General features: G+C 40.2%; 2 protein-coding genes across 15 annotated transcripts in view; one reads left to right on the top strand and one right to left on the bottom strand.

The window, feature by feature from the left end:
- The window catches only part of GPM6B (glycoprotein M6B), a 111,252-nt gene extending 98,463 nt beyond the window's left edge, over nt 1-12,789 (top strand). For 4 of the 6 annotated variants that reach the window (XM_087757536.1, XM_087757539.1, XM_009476276.2 and 1 more), the window contains 5 exons: nt 1,957-2,113; nt 5,331-5,502; nt 7,440-7,513; nt 7,823-7,888; nt 10,227-12,789. In XM_087757536.1, the coding sequence (XP_087613662.1) occupies nt 1,957-2,113; nt 5,331-5,502; nt 7,440-7,513; nt 7,823-7,888; nt 10,227-10,376 (619 nt within the window). In that variant the 3' untranslated portion in view covers nt 10,377-12,789. Of the gene's footprint in view, nt 1-1,956; nt 2,114-5,330; nt 5,503-7,439; nt 7,514-7,822; nt 7,889-8,592; nt 9,781-10,226 lie in introns of those variants that run through there. The other 2 variants (XM_087757538.1, XM_009476277.2) reach the window with 1 other exon arrangement.
- Nucleotides 12,790-13,291: 502 nt separating this feature from the next.
- OFD1 (OFD1 centriole and centriolar satellite protein) overlaps nt 13,292-15,053 on the bottom strand; it is a 35,197-nt gene continuing 33,435 nt past the window's right edge. For 2 of the 9 annotated variants that reach the window (XM_087757531.1, XM_087757524.1), the window contains 2 exons: nt 14,433-14,503; nt 13,292-14,278 (listed from right to left, as the gene is read on the bottom strand). In XM_087757531.1, coding sequence (XP_087613657.1) covers nt 14,149-14,278; nt 14,433-14,503 — 201 coding nt within the window. In that variant the 3' untranslated portion in view covers nt 13,292-14,148. Of the gene's footprint in view, nt 15,041-15,053 lie in introns of all 9 variants that reach the window. The other 7 variants (XR_015704726.1, XM_087757526.1, XM_087757529.1 and 4 more) reach the window with 7 other exon arrangements.

The following is a 15,053-nucleotide window of genomic DNA, read 5'->3' on the forward strand; positions in this document are numbered from 1 at the left end:
CACCCCCTTCCCGTCCCCCGGCAGCACTGGCATCAGTCCCACAGTACCGTTTCGGGGCTTCTCCCCCTTGCAGGACCCCCTGTGCCCGGACCTGCCACGCAGCTCCGGGACTGCACCCCATGCATCCCCCCAGCGCCTCCCACCCCGGCTGTGGCTGGGTGCCGTGTCCCCAGCTCCAGTGCCTGAGCCACAGGGACCCTGCAGTTACCCACAAAATTTAGCAAGAAACTAAGCAGCTACTCTTTCAGCAACTAACAAAACACCCTTGTACTTGTATCAGTCTTCGTTTGAGCAAAGTAGAAGAAATCGCAAAAGTAGCCGTAACAGGCAGCAAGTTTTGAATTTTGGAGAATTGTTGACAACGTTTCTTGTCAAGTCAGCATCAGCAGCTGGGGAAATGTGTAATTCCTACCGATGCAGTTGAGGCCTTAGGCTCTGTGGAGGTCTAACAAGGCAAGGGAGAAGTGGTCCTAGAAAGGGGCAAATAATTTAAGGCCAAAGACACATAAAATAAATGAAAAATATACTAGTAGGGCACCCTTTGTGGAATGGATTTTTAACCAGGTTTCATATTACTAATTTCTGGTAACATGCATCGAGTTCCTCCTAGACTATTAATGACGGTGAAATGAATTCTTCTGTTCTCTCAAACACTGACTTAATTTTTTCATGCTGTATAGCACAGGTGCATCAGATTTATCCTGTTATTTTTAGTCAGTTTGGAAAATGAACATAGCACTTCCCACATGTAATTTTAAATGAGCAATGTCCTATTTTGATACAAGGGGTGTGCTATCTGTCTGAATAACATTTAACTATATAAATGGTAGTAATCAGTTTTCTTTAAATTAAGCTAAAATATGCAGATGCTCCTTGGAGATGTACATGTATGCTAGCAGCTACTTAGTGGAGAGTGGTAAGAATTCAAAAAAACATTTGAGGAAAAATATATTTAGCTTTAGAAAACTGGCAGTATGGATGTATAAAATTAACCTCTCTCTGAATAGCTTCATCCAGAATAACCATGCCAACAATCAAATTAGTTTTAAGAAGGCGTAAGTTCTGGAGAAGTTGCGCTAATAACAAAGTATATCTTTTGGAGACCAGAAGAAATGTTGTATGAAAGATACGGCACAGTCAGGTTCAGATACTGAATCTGATGGATAATATTTAGAAATTATTCTTTCCATTTACCTATTCTAGCCAGAGTAAAAATACCCTAAGAGTGTCATTGCAGATGGTAGATTCTTAAGGAATTGAGAACCTTACCAAATTGTATCCGAGGGAAGTGCCTATGCCATGTGCCCTGCAGTCTTCTTCCTCTGGATGGTTCTGGAGTACCTGAAATAGAAGATTTTCCTAAGTATTTTTTTCAGTTTTTTTAAAATCTAATTCTGCACCTTTGCTGAGTTTTGTATCAGAGAAGTATCACTGAATTTGCAAATTTTTGCAAACATACATTAACTGGATTTTACAGGTGGAAATAGTGACTTTCAGAGACTGCTTCCTTTCTCTAAGTCAAAGGAATCACCACAGATGATTCAGCCAGTAGTTCAGCTCCAGCCTTTGCCATTTCAAAGCCCTGTGTTGTCCCTGTCAGACGTTCCCTGAGTTAGGTGTCAGGATCAATAACAGGAAAAAAAACCCCAGTCTCCATAGTGGAGGCATGAAGTTGCAGCTTCAAGCTGGTGACTGATACCAGTCAGTGTAAGAACTGCAGCACAAACGGGATGCTCGAGCGGATGCAATACTAATGCACATCAGTATTGTTTACCTGTGGAAGCAGGATAGTTGTATCAGCGCTCTCCTGCAGCCTGCTTGCTTAAAATGCATTAAGGAGCCTTGAACTGTATTTCTAGGAAGGGAGCTATCTCATACCTCTTATGATTTGGGAGGACTGACACTGTTTTTATAGGACTAAAATCTAATTATATCTTTTTTTCTTTTCCATTTTAGAATACAGCTAATGCAGTATGTAATTTACGGCATTGCATCATTTTTCTTCTTATATGGAATAATCCTTTTGGCAGAAGGTTTTTATACAACGAGTGCTGTGAAGGAGCTGCATGGAGAGTTCAAAACGACAGCCTGTGGCCGCTGCATCAGTGGAATGGTGAGTAGCATTAGAAGTGGGAACAGTCGTCTTTGCTTGTTAAAACCTGTTGGGCTCGGTTTGACTCCTGTGTTTTTGAACAACAATATATTGCTGCCACCTTGGTTTAAGTCCTTATGGGTGGTTAGAGTCAGTCCCTGTTGCTGGTCCTTCTTCGAACTTCAAGGATGCTTGGTCAAACCCAGATTCTGCAGAGGGACTGTCGGGGTGCTACCATGGCCTCCCCTGTCATAAAGCTGAACCCACTGGTCTAAACTAAGCTGATGGAGACTGCTAACTTTAAAACACTCAATGCGAGACAAAATGAAATTTGTGCTTTTAACCATGGAGCACACTAGCGATGCTTAAAGGCACATTGTAAAATGGCTGTGCTTTGCAGAGCTATTTAAATAACAAACTGTAGTGCCTCTGACTTCCATAGTCAATTCTGCTTGAGGATGTCTGGATCCTTCAGACAAACAGTAATGAATGAAGCTTCGCAACATCTTTGCACTTGAATCAAGTATTGCTGTCTTGCTTTTGCAGATGGTAGAAGGCATACAGATACAATAGTGAGTCTTTTTCACAAAGCTGAAACACTTAAAGCCTTAAAGTTACAAGCCATCTTCCCTTCAGTATACTTCTGTATTAGAACAAGATTTTAAACAAAGTTTAACTAAAAATAAAACTTCAGATTCTCACCCACGTTGCCCCCTAAGGCGCACTCTGCAAGAACAGAAACATAACTATGTTTCTGAGACAGGGTTTCAAAGCTATTTCTGAGACTCTGAATTCAAAGCGCATAGTTATGGAGGACGCTAAGCAGTATGACAGATCGCCCACGGGAAAGTGTGGGTGAAAAGAGAAGAGGCTTTTGATGTGATTGTTGCATTTTAATATACAATCTATATCCTGTACCTAAAAAATATGTACTTTCAGCTGGTTAAATACAAAGGAGATGCATGTTTATTTTCAAGAGAGTTAACAGTTTTCCACTGTGCTGTTGGATATTTATTGAATTTTTCAACAGCTAATAAAAATAAGACATCTGATCATTTTCCAGTTAAGCAGCTATCCGCTCGCTCTTTTTCTAGCAAGTATGATCTTCACTGAGGAGCAAAATCAGATCTAAAGCAGTGTTTTCCAAAGATCCAAAATACAGTAGAAACACACACACACATACCTGCATCTCATTAGTGCAGACAATTGCTTCTGCAGTTGAGTAGTTGCAGGCACATGATTGCCAGCTGCTTATACAAATACCAGCGTGACACATGGAAATATGACAGGAAAACGTGTTTTCATGTTTGCCTGCATTTGTGCACACAACGAAGGAGAAAATTTAGCAGCTGAGTAATGGCTTAGCGCTCTAGTAAGACATATCAGTGGTTAGTGGTGGCAAGTAATGGCATAAAAATGCTTGTATGCCGCTGTGTAGTGGTAGAGCTGCTTAAAACACCAGGGTTAGAACAAGGTTTGCAAGGAGATATAATATCTTAACAGACTAGCGGCTGCAGCTGGGTACGGACAACAAGCTTTTGGACATACAGTGATTTTTTTTTTTTTTTTTTTTGCCTCTTTGATCAAGAACTCCTCTGCATCTTCCTCCGTTACATTACCGAGTGAGGTCCTGAAAGGCAGTCCCTTCCATCTTGCATAAGGTTATTACAGAGGACAGGCTTCCAACTTCCCTAAATTATTTGTGGTGGCTTTGGTAACGCAGAATAGCCATTTCCCACAGATACCGCATTAAATGTGAGAGTGAGTGTGTTTTTTTCCTGGCTATTTTAGGAGTTAAAGGCTTTATGTACTTCCTTTCATGCACACTTCCACATATATGTATGCAAAACCACATTTTATGTATAGTGTATCTATAGAAAGCCTTTAAACTGGTCCACTTGGTCCTTAACAAAATCCAAAGAGACAATTCTCAAATCTCACATAAAACATACAGGTCTGGTGTACAGCACTATCTAACACAAAATAGGGTATTTCAGTTCAGTTGTGTATAAAGGAAAGGCTAGCTGGGCTTTTTATGGGCCTTAGTTTTGCAAGTGCTTCCAACTCCCCACACAAACCACCTTCATTCCCTATAAAATCTAACCAGTTCCTCAACCTTTGCAATAACGTTTGCAGTGTTGTCCAGCGCATCTGGACATACACCTACGAGGATGCAAACTTCCACCACTGCAGCATGAGTTCAGTCTGTCAGTTCTGGGTCAGGCTGAGACAACCTCTCCCCCCTCAGAGCCTTTCCCATCCTCGCTGTTCTTCTCTGGCACAGGAGTTTCAAGTGAGAGAGCACAGCATCAATGCTTTGCTGGAAGTAAAGCCTTTCTAGTCCACCTGCAGTTAAGTAACAGTGAAAAGGGAACACGCAAGATATAACAGCATTCCCCCGCTTTCCAAGGAGGATCCAAATCCTAGTCTCACTAGGAGGAGGGAGCTAGGAACTGATGCCAGAGCTACTGTTTCACCTTAAAACTTAGAAGGAGGAGGAAAAGGGAAGAGGTCCAGTGGGAGGGGGAAGCTGGAGATTTCCAAAGCAATGAGTGCCATACCTTATAATCTTACCAAAGAAAATGCACATTTTTTTTTTTTTTAAAAGAGCAAACCCAAACCAGAACATTTCAATGAAAAATCCATGATTCTCTAAGGTGAAGTAACTAATTTTCTTCATGGCAATGTATATTAGATCAATTGAATCTTTCTGATCTGCTGTAACGGTCGTGGTATGTTTTCAAAAATAGGTATTCTCAAATGTTACATTCAAAATTGATTTCAATAAATCAGGGAGTACAGGAGAGCTCCATAAACATCGATTCACTCTATTGTTTTGATTTGCAAGTTGTATAGAAATGCTAGTATGTTACAGTTCATTAAAAAAACTCCTTAAATTGATTTTTGTTGGAGTTTTATGGGGTTTAGCCTACAACCAGCATCCCTGCTTAGCTGAGAATCTTGAGAAATTAATGGACTGCTCTTTCAGGAGGGCAAGCTGTTTACTCAAGCAGGCTGATGAAAAAGGAAATGTCTGAATTACTTTCTCAGTAGCACGTCAACTACCAAAGTATTTGTAAGCAACGAGAACACTGATTTTATTTGTGCTTGCAAATCAAATGTTTTATTACTTGATTTCTGAAAGTATGCTTAAAGATTATTTTGAAACACTTTTAAGGAAAATTCAAGTGTTCTTTTCAAAGAATAAATGTGAAGTGCCTGTGTTTTCTCTGCCCAGTTTGTTTTCCTCACCTATGTGCTTGGAGTGGCCTGGCTTGGGGTCTTTGGCTTCTCTGCCGTGCCTGTCTTTATGTTCTATAACATATGGTCAACTTGCGAAGTCATCAAATCTCTTCAGACAAATGTGACAGTTCCAGGGGACCAGATCTGCGTGGATATCAGGCAATACGGTACTCATTTTAATCCTGATTAAATGCTTTATCCTTTCTCCTTGGTCTGTCTTCAGTAGTTTTGTCTCAGCCTTATCAAATGAACCAAATGCAAAAGCATCTTGTATCTCTGAATGTGCTATTAATTTTCTAATTAATTCAGATTATACCGATCTCTTTCCAGATGCAATCAATTTAACTGAACTGGCAAGTCATTTATCTAAAATGATTTTGTAGCAGTTTCCAATACTATATTAGGTTTAAAAATAGATCAGCCTCAAAATAAACTGCTTAGAAACAGCACTGAGAAATAGATGACCAGATTCCGGTTTTTGAACCCCCATATGCATATATTCTTCCCTTTCAAAAAGCTGTTTTTACATTTAAATATGAAGTTAACACCTGAACTTTGCTCTAACAATCACTTTCAGTTAGAAGCCCAAAAACCTGCAAGCAACTGCCTTAACTATTAGTGAATTAATACTGCTTTCTGATGACACACAGAAATCTGAGCGGGGTGCAGGTAGCAGAGGAGAGGGACAATAGCTTAAAATAGGGCCAGGCTTTTCAAACAGTTCATTCCTTAAGGTGAATTTTTCCTGAAGTGAATCCTTTCAGCTTCCCTTGTGCAGAAGAGCTTTTGTCACTGTTACTTTTGGCTTCATTTCAGCTAGCATTTCCTAGGAATCTTTCTTTCTTTCTTTCTTTGGACTAAGTCATTCGAAGCTGAGAAAACGGATTCAGAGTTAAAAAAGTAAGAAAGCTTGGTTTTGCTTCCCTATCTGGTCTGTAAGTCCAGTAGGAGAACATAAGATATACTAATTTTAAAAGGAAGAAGTCCCAAATCAGTTAAATGTTTGTATCCTCTTTTAGAAACTGACAGCAAGAGGCTGGGAAGACATTTTCTTCAGCAGCAAAAGCCTAGGAGTGCAGGGGGAAGATGCGCTCCTCCACCTTTCTGCTTCTCCTGGTTGTTTCACAGCTGTACGAGCGCCGTGTAGGGCTGTGTTGTTCCTCTGATCAGTAAAATCATTTGGGTTTCAGTGAGTGACGGGAGAGAGCAGCTCCTTAACAGGCGACTTGTGACACTGAACTGTCCTCGCATCTTTGGGTGGAAGCGGTAGCTAAAAGGCTTCAAGCGTATATTGCAATTGCAGAGAAGAAGCTGGCTTTAGAGTAAATCCTATAAAATCTTTTTGAAAGCCATACCATCCTGAGATAATTTCAATGGCCTGCCTCTTAGAGTTGCTGATTCCAACCAGCTGAGTTTGAAAGGCAAGTTATATGGAGGAGACAAACTGGTTTTCTCCTGTTTCAAATGGCTTTTGCTTAAGTTTTACATCTGTTATGGGGCTAAAAGTTTAGGTTATTTTAAACCTTCTAGATCCTGTTGACTTTTCTTACACGACTGAAAATCTGAAAAGCAATTGGGAGTCTGTGAGGTGCGGCAGACTGAATTTTCTTGTAGCAGTGTTCACTTAACTCTTTTTTACCTATTGGAACTAAACCAGGAAAAAAATCCTTCTGTAATTCTTCCCTCCAGCTCCATATTTGCACTCTTCTCCAGCAGTTACTTGTTCAAGTAGAACTTAATCTAGTAAGTGCTATCCTGAAAGGTGCCAAGTACCTCTGAAATGCAGATTATCCCTTTCGGTGCTGAGTGGGGGAGTAGGCAGTGTGTGACTGGACCTGAAGTGCAAAAACCCAACCAACCATTTGGCTGCCATATGGGAAAACCACATCTGAGAACACATCTTGGCAGCAAGCCTCGGTACAGGGAGAAAGCACAACTTGAGTGAGTTGTTTGAATTCCTCCCACCAACTCAAAGCTGTACTGGTCAACGCGCGGATGCCCAGAATGGGAACGCAACTGGCAAGTGGGCGGAAAAGATGAGAGAGGAACAGAAAGCATGTGTTGATTGCTAAAATGAGTGGTTTCTTTTGCTGTGGTATTTCAGGTATTATCCCTTGGAATGCTGTACCTGGCAAAGCCTGCGGCCCGATTTTAGAGAACATCTGCAACACGAATGAGGTACAGAAACGTAACCTGTGTGCAGCTTTTGCCTACAAGTCACTGCGGCGCCGTGTAATAAATAACTTGATGAAAGTTTTTGGAGAAAACTAATGCTAGTAGTATGAAGAGATTGATTTAAACACAACACTGAAATTGTTCTGTTAGGTCATCCAAAAAATGAAAATTATGTCAGAACATTTTTATTTTCTAAAGCTTTGAATACCTTGCTATGAAGATGATTTTATTATCCTTATTCTCTAGAACAGCTGAAATGCATTTTATACTATCCTCAATTACTTCAATGTTTTTAATGTGTTTTTTCTCTAGTTCTACATGTCTTATCACCTGTTCATTGTGGCTTGTGCTGGAGCTGGTGCCACTGTCATAGCACTGGTGGGTAGTATTTTTTGTTGTTTTATTGTGTAATGTGTTCCTTTCAGGCTTAAGATGCTTTAAGATTAAATTTTGTGTATCTTAAAAATAGTGATACTAGACATAAAAGAGGGCGAGCTGTAATCACCGTTATTTGCTGCTATGGTTTGGTCATTACAGGTCAGCAGGTCCCGAACCGTTGCTTTCAGAAGTCATCTTAATCCACCTCCCCCATCCTTAGAGTAAAATTCTTTGCATGTCCTTTGAAAATCATACTTCTGTCCACTATTTCTATTTTTATGTCCACTATTTCTTTTCATTTTTGTAGTTTATTTGATCAGTCGCTTGTAACCTCTTGGTTTTCTTGTCTGGACCCAGGCAGTTTGACTAGTCCAACTCTGCAATGCCAATTGCAGGTAGCAGTTGGAAAAAGGGACGTTAACAAGGCGACTTGCTTCCGATCTCTAACGCTTCCTCTAGCTGCCAGCTTCTAACCTCATGTCAGCCAAATCCAGGTCTAATACGCCCTGTTTGTTGACCGAATAGCCTTAGGTCTGTGTGTAGGTTATCCTCTCTGCATGAATGGCAAGTTAGTTATCTTGCATCTTCACCCTGGAAGAAGCTCAGAATAACATCTGTTGTAAAAGTATCGACAGTTGCCCAGATGGGCTTGAGCCGTCACCTTGTTGTATCTTACCCTCCTGTATTTTGTTCTCTTCCACCAGCTGATCTACATGATGGCTACTACATATAACTATGCTGTTTTGAAGTTTAAGAGTCGGGAAGATTGCTGCACTAAATTCTAAATTGTATAAGCCCAGTACAGAGCTGCATTGCGTAGCTTGAATACCACTGACACCCTAGGCTAAAAGTCTAGCTTCCTGAATTTTGTTACAGTAATTGTAAATAGCTTCAGTAAGCATCATTTAGCTTATCAGATTAATAAAATGACTTCTTGTATATGAACTGTGATGTGGATGAGATCTGGCTATTTTTTCATGTCGAGAGGATTCAGTTACTGCAGGGGTGTTTGTAAATCATCCTTCTGAAGATGGGATGTTTCCATTTCCAGTCTCCACTTGCTTTCTAACAGTCATCTCTAAAACAAATACTGGAACAGTTCAGGGTCAGAATTACTAATTTATTTTTCATCCTGAACACCAAATACAACCCCCCTGAGCATACAAAATATATCCGCTCCAAAAGAAAAGGAACAGTAAAGTGGTGCCAGTCTCTTTTGGCTGAAACCAGAAGCCCAGGTATTACGAATTAGTTGTACTTCCAGCGCATGGATGATCAAGTTGATTATTTTCTTTTACTTCATTTTCAAGTAATTGCCAAATCATGCTCTCTCTGGAAGGAAATACATCCTTGCATTAGCTCTGCGTAAAACAATCACATTCTTTCTTTCGGACCCTGAACTAGTAAGAAACAGCGTATAAATAGCTTCTGTTCGTGTATGGCTTGCACTTTAGTAACTGATTTCTCAGTAGCCAGATCTCAAAACTGTAAGTATGACTGCACGTGAAGCAAAACCATGCATAAGTCATAGAGACCTTTTTACACTGTTGGGATTAAAAAAAAGAAGTGAATCGGTGTTTTCAGATGTGGATTTTTTGCGTGAAGTATAGTGAAAAGAAGTTGGGAAGAGACGGATGCACAAACTAGAAAAAATCCACACAACAACAGTAATAATAATAATGAAAAAAAACCAGTTGCTATATATGATATAAAACTCTTCACCTGAGGTTGGACAATGGAAGTATAAAAGGTAGTTATAAAAATATACGATTAAGACTTCTTAACCCAGAGATTGCATGCTTTTGCTTAGTTTTGGACTCATGTTTTGTTGTTTAATTTTTCGATATGTTAATGTAGCCTTGTTCACGTAAATAAAACTGTTTACAGTTTCAGGCTTTTTCCAGGGGGAGGGTGGAATTCTCATCTGCTTGTTGGGGGAAAAGAATTACCAGGATCTGGGCTTGGATATGCATAAACACCACAAGCTTAGAAAGCAGTTCTTCTGAGCACCTCGTAGTTTACAGACTCCATAAATTGCCACGTACAAAACTTTTTTCCTGCTTCCCCCCATTCTGCGTTTTAATTGATCCGTACAACTCTGTAGCTCATTTTGTTACTAACTTCCTCTAAATTGTGAATAACCAACTGAAGCATTAGCATGCCAAGTTCTAGAGATCTTTGAAAGTAGCCTCTGTGCTTGTTTTAATAACCAAACGCTTATTAACGTAGAATAACTTTTTTTTGGTTCTTATTTTAAGGAGTGTCTATTAATCTAACTAGCAGCTTGCTTTGCCTCTTGACATGCTCACTAGCCATCATGCTCACCCTTCTCTTCCAGATCCACTTCCTCATGATACTGTCTTCTAACTGGGCCTACTTAAAGGATGCGAGCAAAATGCAGGCCTACCAAGATATCAAAGCAAAAGAAGAGCAGGAGCTTCAGGATATCCAGTCTCGGTCAAAAGAGCAACTCAATTCTTACACATAAATGTTTGCCACAGTAATTCAGCAGAAGGATTCTGTCGCTCTGACAAATCAACAGATAGCTGCTCTGCAGTACAGATGTGTGTCTACCAAACAAAATTAGAGAGAAGTGCAAAAGCTTCACATTCCAGCTCCTGGAACACATTCATAGGGAAATCTTCCCACGGGTAATCTTCCATCCTTTCATACAGAGAATGGAGGTTTTATTCCAGGCATTTTAAAAGGCAACACTTCACAATAAGTGACCAAATTATTCTTCTTCGAGACTTTTGGTATTTAGTATTTGACATGTTCTGCAGCATGACGTCCTGCACAAAACCGTGGCAGGTGCTCCAGACCAGCAGGCAGTAGATCTCTGTGCAGACCTTAGGCAAAGGCCCGTGTACGGCGTGTGATTTAGCGTCTCAGTTCATATGCCAAATACATGGACCTGTGGCCGCCTAAGATTTCTGACAGCTCGTGCTCACGTGACAGCACCGTTGCAGCAGTTCCTGCGCTGCAGCAGGGCCGTCCTTGACCGCTCTCTCTGTGGGCCACAGGAACAGCGCTCTCCTTCTGTGCCACGCTTTTTTATGATGAAGCAGCCGCGCTCCTGTGCTGAGGTGAGCGTCGAGCAGATGTCCCAAGTTTTAATCCTTTTATTAACTATTTAATGGAATGTAGATCCCCGGATCTGGATAATGATCCCCTTCTTTGAAAATAAATGTCAGCTTTGCCTTAATATTTATTTTCTATAAATGTCTTAGCATTTATATAGTGGCAGGAGACCATTATCCTACATTTTAAGTAAGTGAAAAGTGTTACCTTATTAAAATGACACTGATCTGACTATTCCAAATGAGCGGATGAGAAAGTTTGCAGAGTTTTACACAAAACAATAAAAATTACAGCCATAAAACAGAACACAGGATGTCCACCTTTCTCTATCTTGGTGCTTAGCAAATTTATAGTTAGTGCTTATGTGTTTTCCTTTTTACAAATTAATTAGCACATTAAGAAAACGTGGTGTTCAGAAAAAAAACAAACAAACTGGTGCCATTTTAAAGTCATTTCCCATAGAAGTCTGCCTTCTACTTAAATGTTTTTTTTCAGAAGCATTCAGTGATATCTTGAGTATTAGTGATGGTATATTTGGTGTTTGTTTGTTCTATATGATATATATATATATATATAAATGTTGGGGGGAAAAGTAAAATACATCAGTCATTTGAGAAACAATTAAACATTCGAGTCGCCCATGTTAAGCTGACATGTGGTTTGATAGTTTCGACTGCTGAATATAAGTCAAAGGAAGCACAAATTTCTTCAAGTCAGTATTAAGAGAAAAGGCATTTTGGGGGGTAGTAACTTCAAGTATCATTTTTTTTGTTAAATATTGAAGTCTAATTTGACAGTTTCAAAAAAGGGGCAAAGTTGATCCATGTAGAGCAAATATGACAAAATAGCCTAGTGTATGTTCCTACCTGTTGCATGAAGGAGACATTTCTACAGCAATGCAGGTGATGTTCTAGCCCAGTGTTTGCATAAGGGTAATAACGGAGGCAGTGTCTTAAAGCCTAATTCTTTTCTAATTCAGTGTAGCTATTACTGGGAGTTTTTGAAGTTTTGTTTAAGTAGTCTAATATTTTTATGTAAAGAGCATTAAATTTTGCTATGTATAAATTTTTGTAACCTAACAGTGAATCAATATTTTCTATCAGTGCCAAGGGCTTCCTGTAGTTACATCCAAGTGTTAAAATAAATATTTGTAGATAATAGACAACACTTGTGTACGCTTATTTGAAACCAGACCTACAGCTACGCTATACTAGCGCATCTCTGTGCTTTATGTCTCTACCTGAAGTTCAACACGTTGTGTTCAGTAGTATCCATTTGCTCCTGGGGGAAAGGACGCCCTGCAGGTGTAGGCTTCGGCGTGGTAAGTCAGCGAGTGTTTCTAGCCTGAAGTAGTGGTGGTTGTTCCAGGCCAGCATAATGCAATGAGCACTATCCATCCCATTCCGGACAGCAAACAGGAGGAGTCCCTTAGAAATTCCTTAAATGCCAGCACTGCTGCAACACCAAATTAAGCAGCATATAAAATGAGACTGGCCACCCAATCACTTTTTATCTTAATTTCTAAAAGCAAAGTTTATTTCTGTCACGTTTTTGGTACGTCGTGTTTCAACAGCCAAAGAGTTCGCAAGACAGAGCTTTGGTTTTTGCCCCTAAATTCTGTCAAACTTGGCTTCATGTTCTTGTAGTTAGGTCAAGATGAGCAGCCTCAAATGCAGTGCAAGTTGTAATATATGCTGCCACCCAAAATTACTTCATTGATAAAAAAAATACTGTATTTTATACTGTAAATAAAGTTTAATGATCTTGCCTATAATCTACCTACAAAATACAAAGCTTAAATAAAGATGAGTTAAATAGCATTTTTATTTGAATCTCTCCATTCCGGGCTGGTTAATACCGACGAGGTGATACCTGAGGTAAGGCTGCTTTTAAAAGCGTGCGTTTCCCCGCCGTAGCAGTAAAAGGGGCACGTCAGCTTGGTTCCGTCGCGCTCTGACGCTGCGCGAGCCAAGGGTCGCTACAGGACACCTTTAAAAACGTGGTGATGATTGAATTTTTTGTTACCTGCGTGCTGTTACGTTGACCTACAGTTCGTAACAGTTGGAGGGGAAGGGCTTGGGGGGGCGGGCACCACTTGAAAAGCTGTCAAAGTTTATAGGAATTCCGTGCCAAAGCGGATCTGCCTGACCGTACCGATTCCTTCCTTTGCACTGTTTTGTCCCGTCTCTCGTCCCACTCGAGGGCCTCCTTCAGGACTGAGAAGGCATCAGGGCTCACTAGTTGAAGTCAATGACTGAAGTGATGAGACGGCTCAAAACCACCTTTATTGATTTATAATTGTACAGCCTGCAATCGTAGACAGTGGCTTTAATAACATTTTTATTGTAGTAGTAATAATAATTTAAAAAATCAGTAGCTATTGTTCACCAGAAGTTTTCATCCTCCTCTCCGTGGGAAATGCCTGTAGCGCTGTATTAAGGATAGGAGGGAGGGAAAGAAAGTGATATGAGTCCAGAGTAGTTTCTTTTCTTATCTTAAACACTTGTTTTAGAGAGAAAGTTAAAGTTCCATGCATGTTAAGAGACCGCATATAATCACTGCCTTTATTTTATGTCCCCCTATGCTGCAATTCTCCTGCTGTTTCAGTGAGGTGAAGGATGTAAGCAAGCCCCTAAGGGTGAGGATTTGGGCCAGCTCCCCTGTCAAGAGCAGTGCTGTCCACCCACAGCTTCTGTAGTGCTTGCCCCGTGAAAGGAACACTGCACGACAGACACCAGGGTAAGGTCTGGTGTGTAAAGCAGCACTTGAAAGGCACAGATAATATTGAATCATTACTACCAGTCAGTGTGAGTATTTTTTTTTTTAACCATTCTGTATTTTTTGCTTACATACATTTTCAATTCTACATCTTCAGATAATCTGAAAGATAGGGTAGATGTGGGGTTGGGTTTGTTTTTCTCTTTCCCCTATCAAGCAACTAAAAACTACGCATCCTTATTTACCGACGCCTAGAGAGACCCCGAGGGAATGCCCTAGCTGTGGCAACTCAGTGCAGGCAGCAAAAATCTCTGAAAAAAAGAGTTGTGAACTGGTTTGTTAAAAGTCTGTGATGCTACTGATAAATCAAAGCTAGGTTCGATGCTAATACCAGACTACCTGCAAGGTGCAGCACAGACCAACTTTCACAGGGTCGTTACCCAAGAAGAATCCCTCGTACTTCAGCTCGCTGTGAAGGAACCGAGATGCTGCTCAGCGGCAGATGGAAGGTTTTCGCTGCCACAGCTATCGAAACAGATCACGGAGCGTAGGTCCCAGATCCGAATGCCATATAGTGCATAACTTCCCCGTCTAAGAATTGGAAGGCTCCTCAATTTTTCCAACATATTTGCTCTTGATTATTTTGCTTTTTAAGAAGGCAGATGTCTTTTAACTGTAATTCATACTGTAACTATTTATTAATGTGGGGTACCAGAAGTGATTAATAGCAATATATGAGCCTTACCTGTCATCCTTTTCACTAGATATAAGTCCCTCTGTAAGTGATACTTCTCCTGTTTCTTCTTTCTTTGAATCCTGGCAGCCAACAGGAAAATAACACCATCTGTAACTGGTTCTTAAGTCAAGGTTTAAGTGACTCTAAATAACAGCACCTGTACTTTAAGGCACCTAATTGAAAAGAAAACCCCTATTTCTACAAATGCTGCATTGCATCTGGAGTAATGACACTTTGGAAAATCAGGTTTGGATAATGTCAGAACAAGAGTATGCTGCAGTCTTTCATCAAAGTAGTGTTCACCCATGTACATACCTGTTGTTTAAGGTCAAATTTTCCATTTTGCCAGAATAAATTTGTCAGCTGTGTTAGCGGAACACAAACTGTCCTGTTTAGATTCAAACTGTATTTAAACACAGTTTAAACTAAAAATTGAGGACATTTAAATACTGTCCTAGTACCTAAAAACCAACCAAACTAACAACCACCCCCCCAGCACACCAGAAAAAAAAACCCAACTTGTGAAAGAAAGAGTTTCCAGTTTTTTTCTTTTGAATCAACACATTTCTGCAATACAAATCCGAACACTCATCTCTGCAGGTTGTTACTTAAAGCTTCTGAACGAAGAAA

Source organism: Nipponia nippon, unplaced genomic scaffold, assembly GCF_047370975.1.
Source record: "Nipponia nippon isolate SJK-2023a ecotype South Korea unplaced genomic scaffold, ASM4737097v1 scaffold_2, whole genome shotgun sequence".
Classification (NCBI taxonomy): domain Eukaryota; kingdom Metazoa; phylum Chordata; class Aves; order Pelecaniformes; family Threskiornithidae; genus Nipponia; species Nipponia nippon.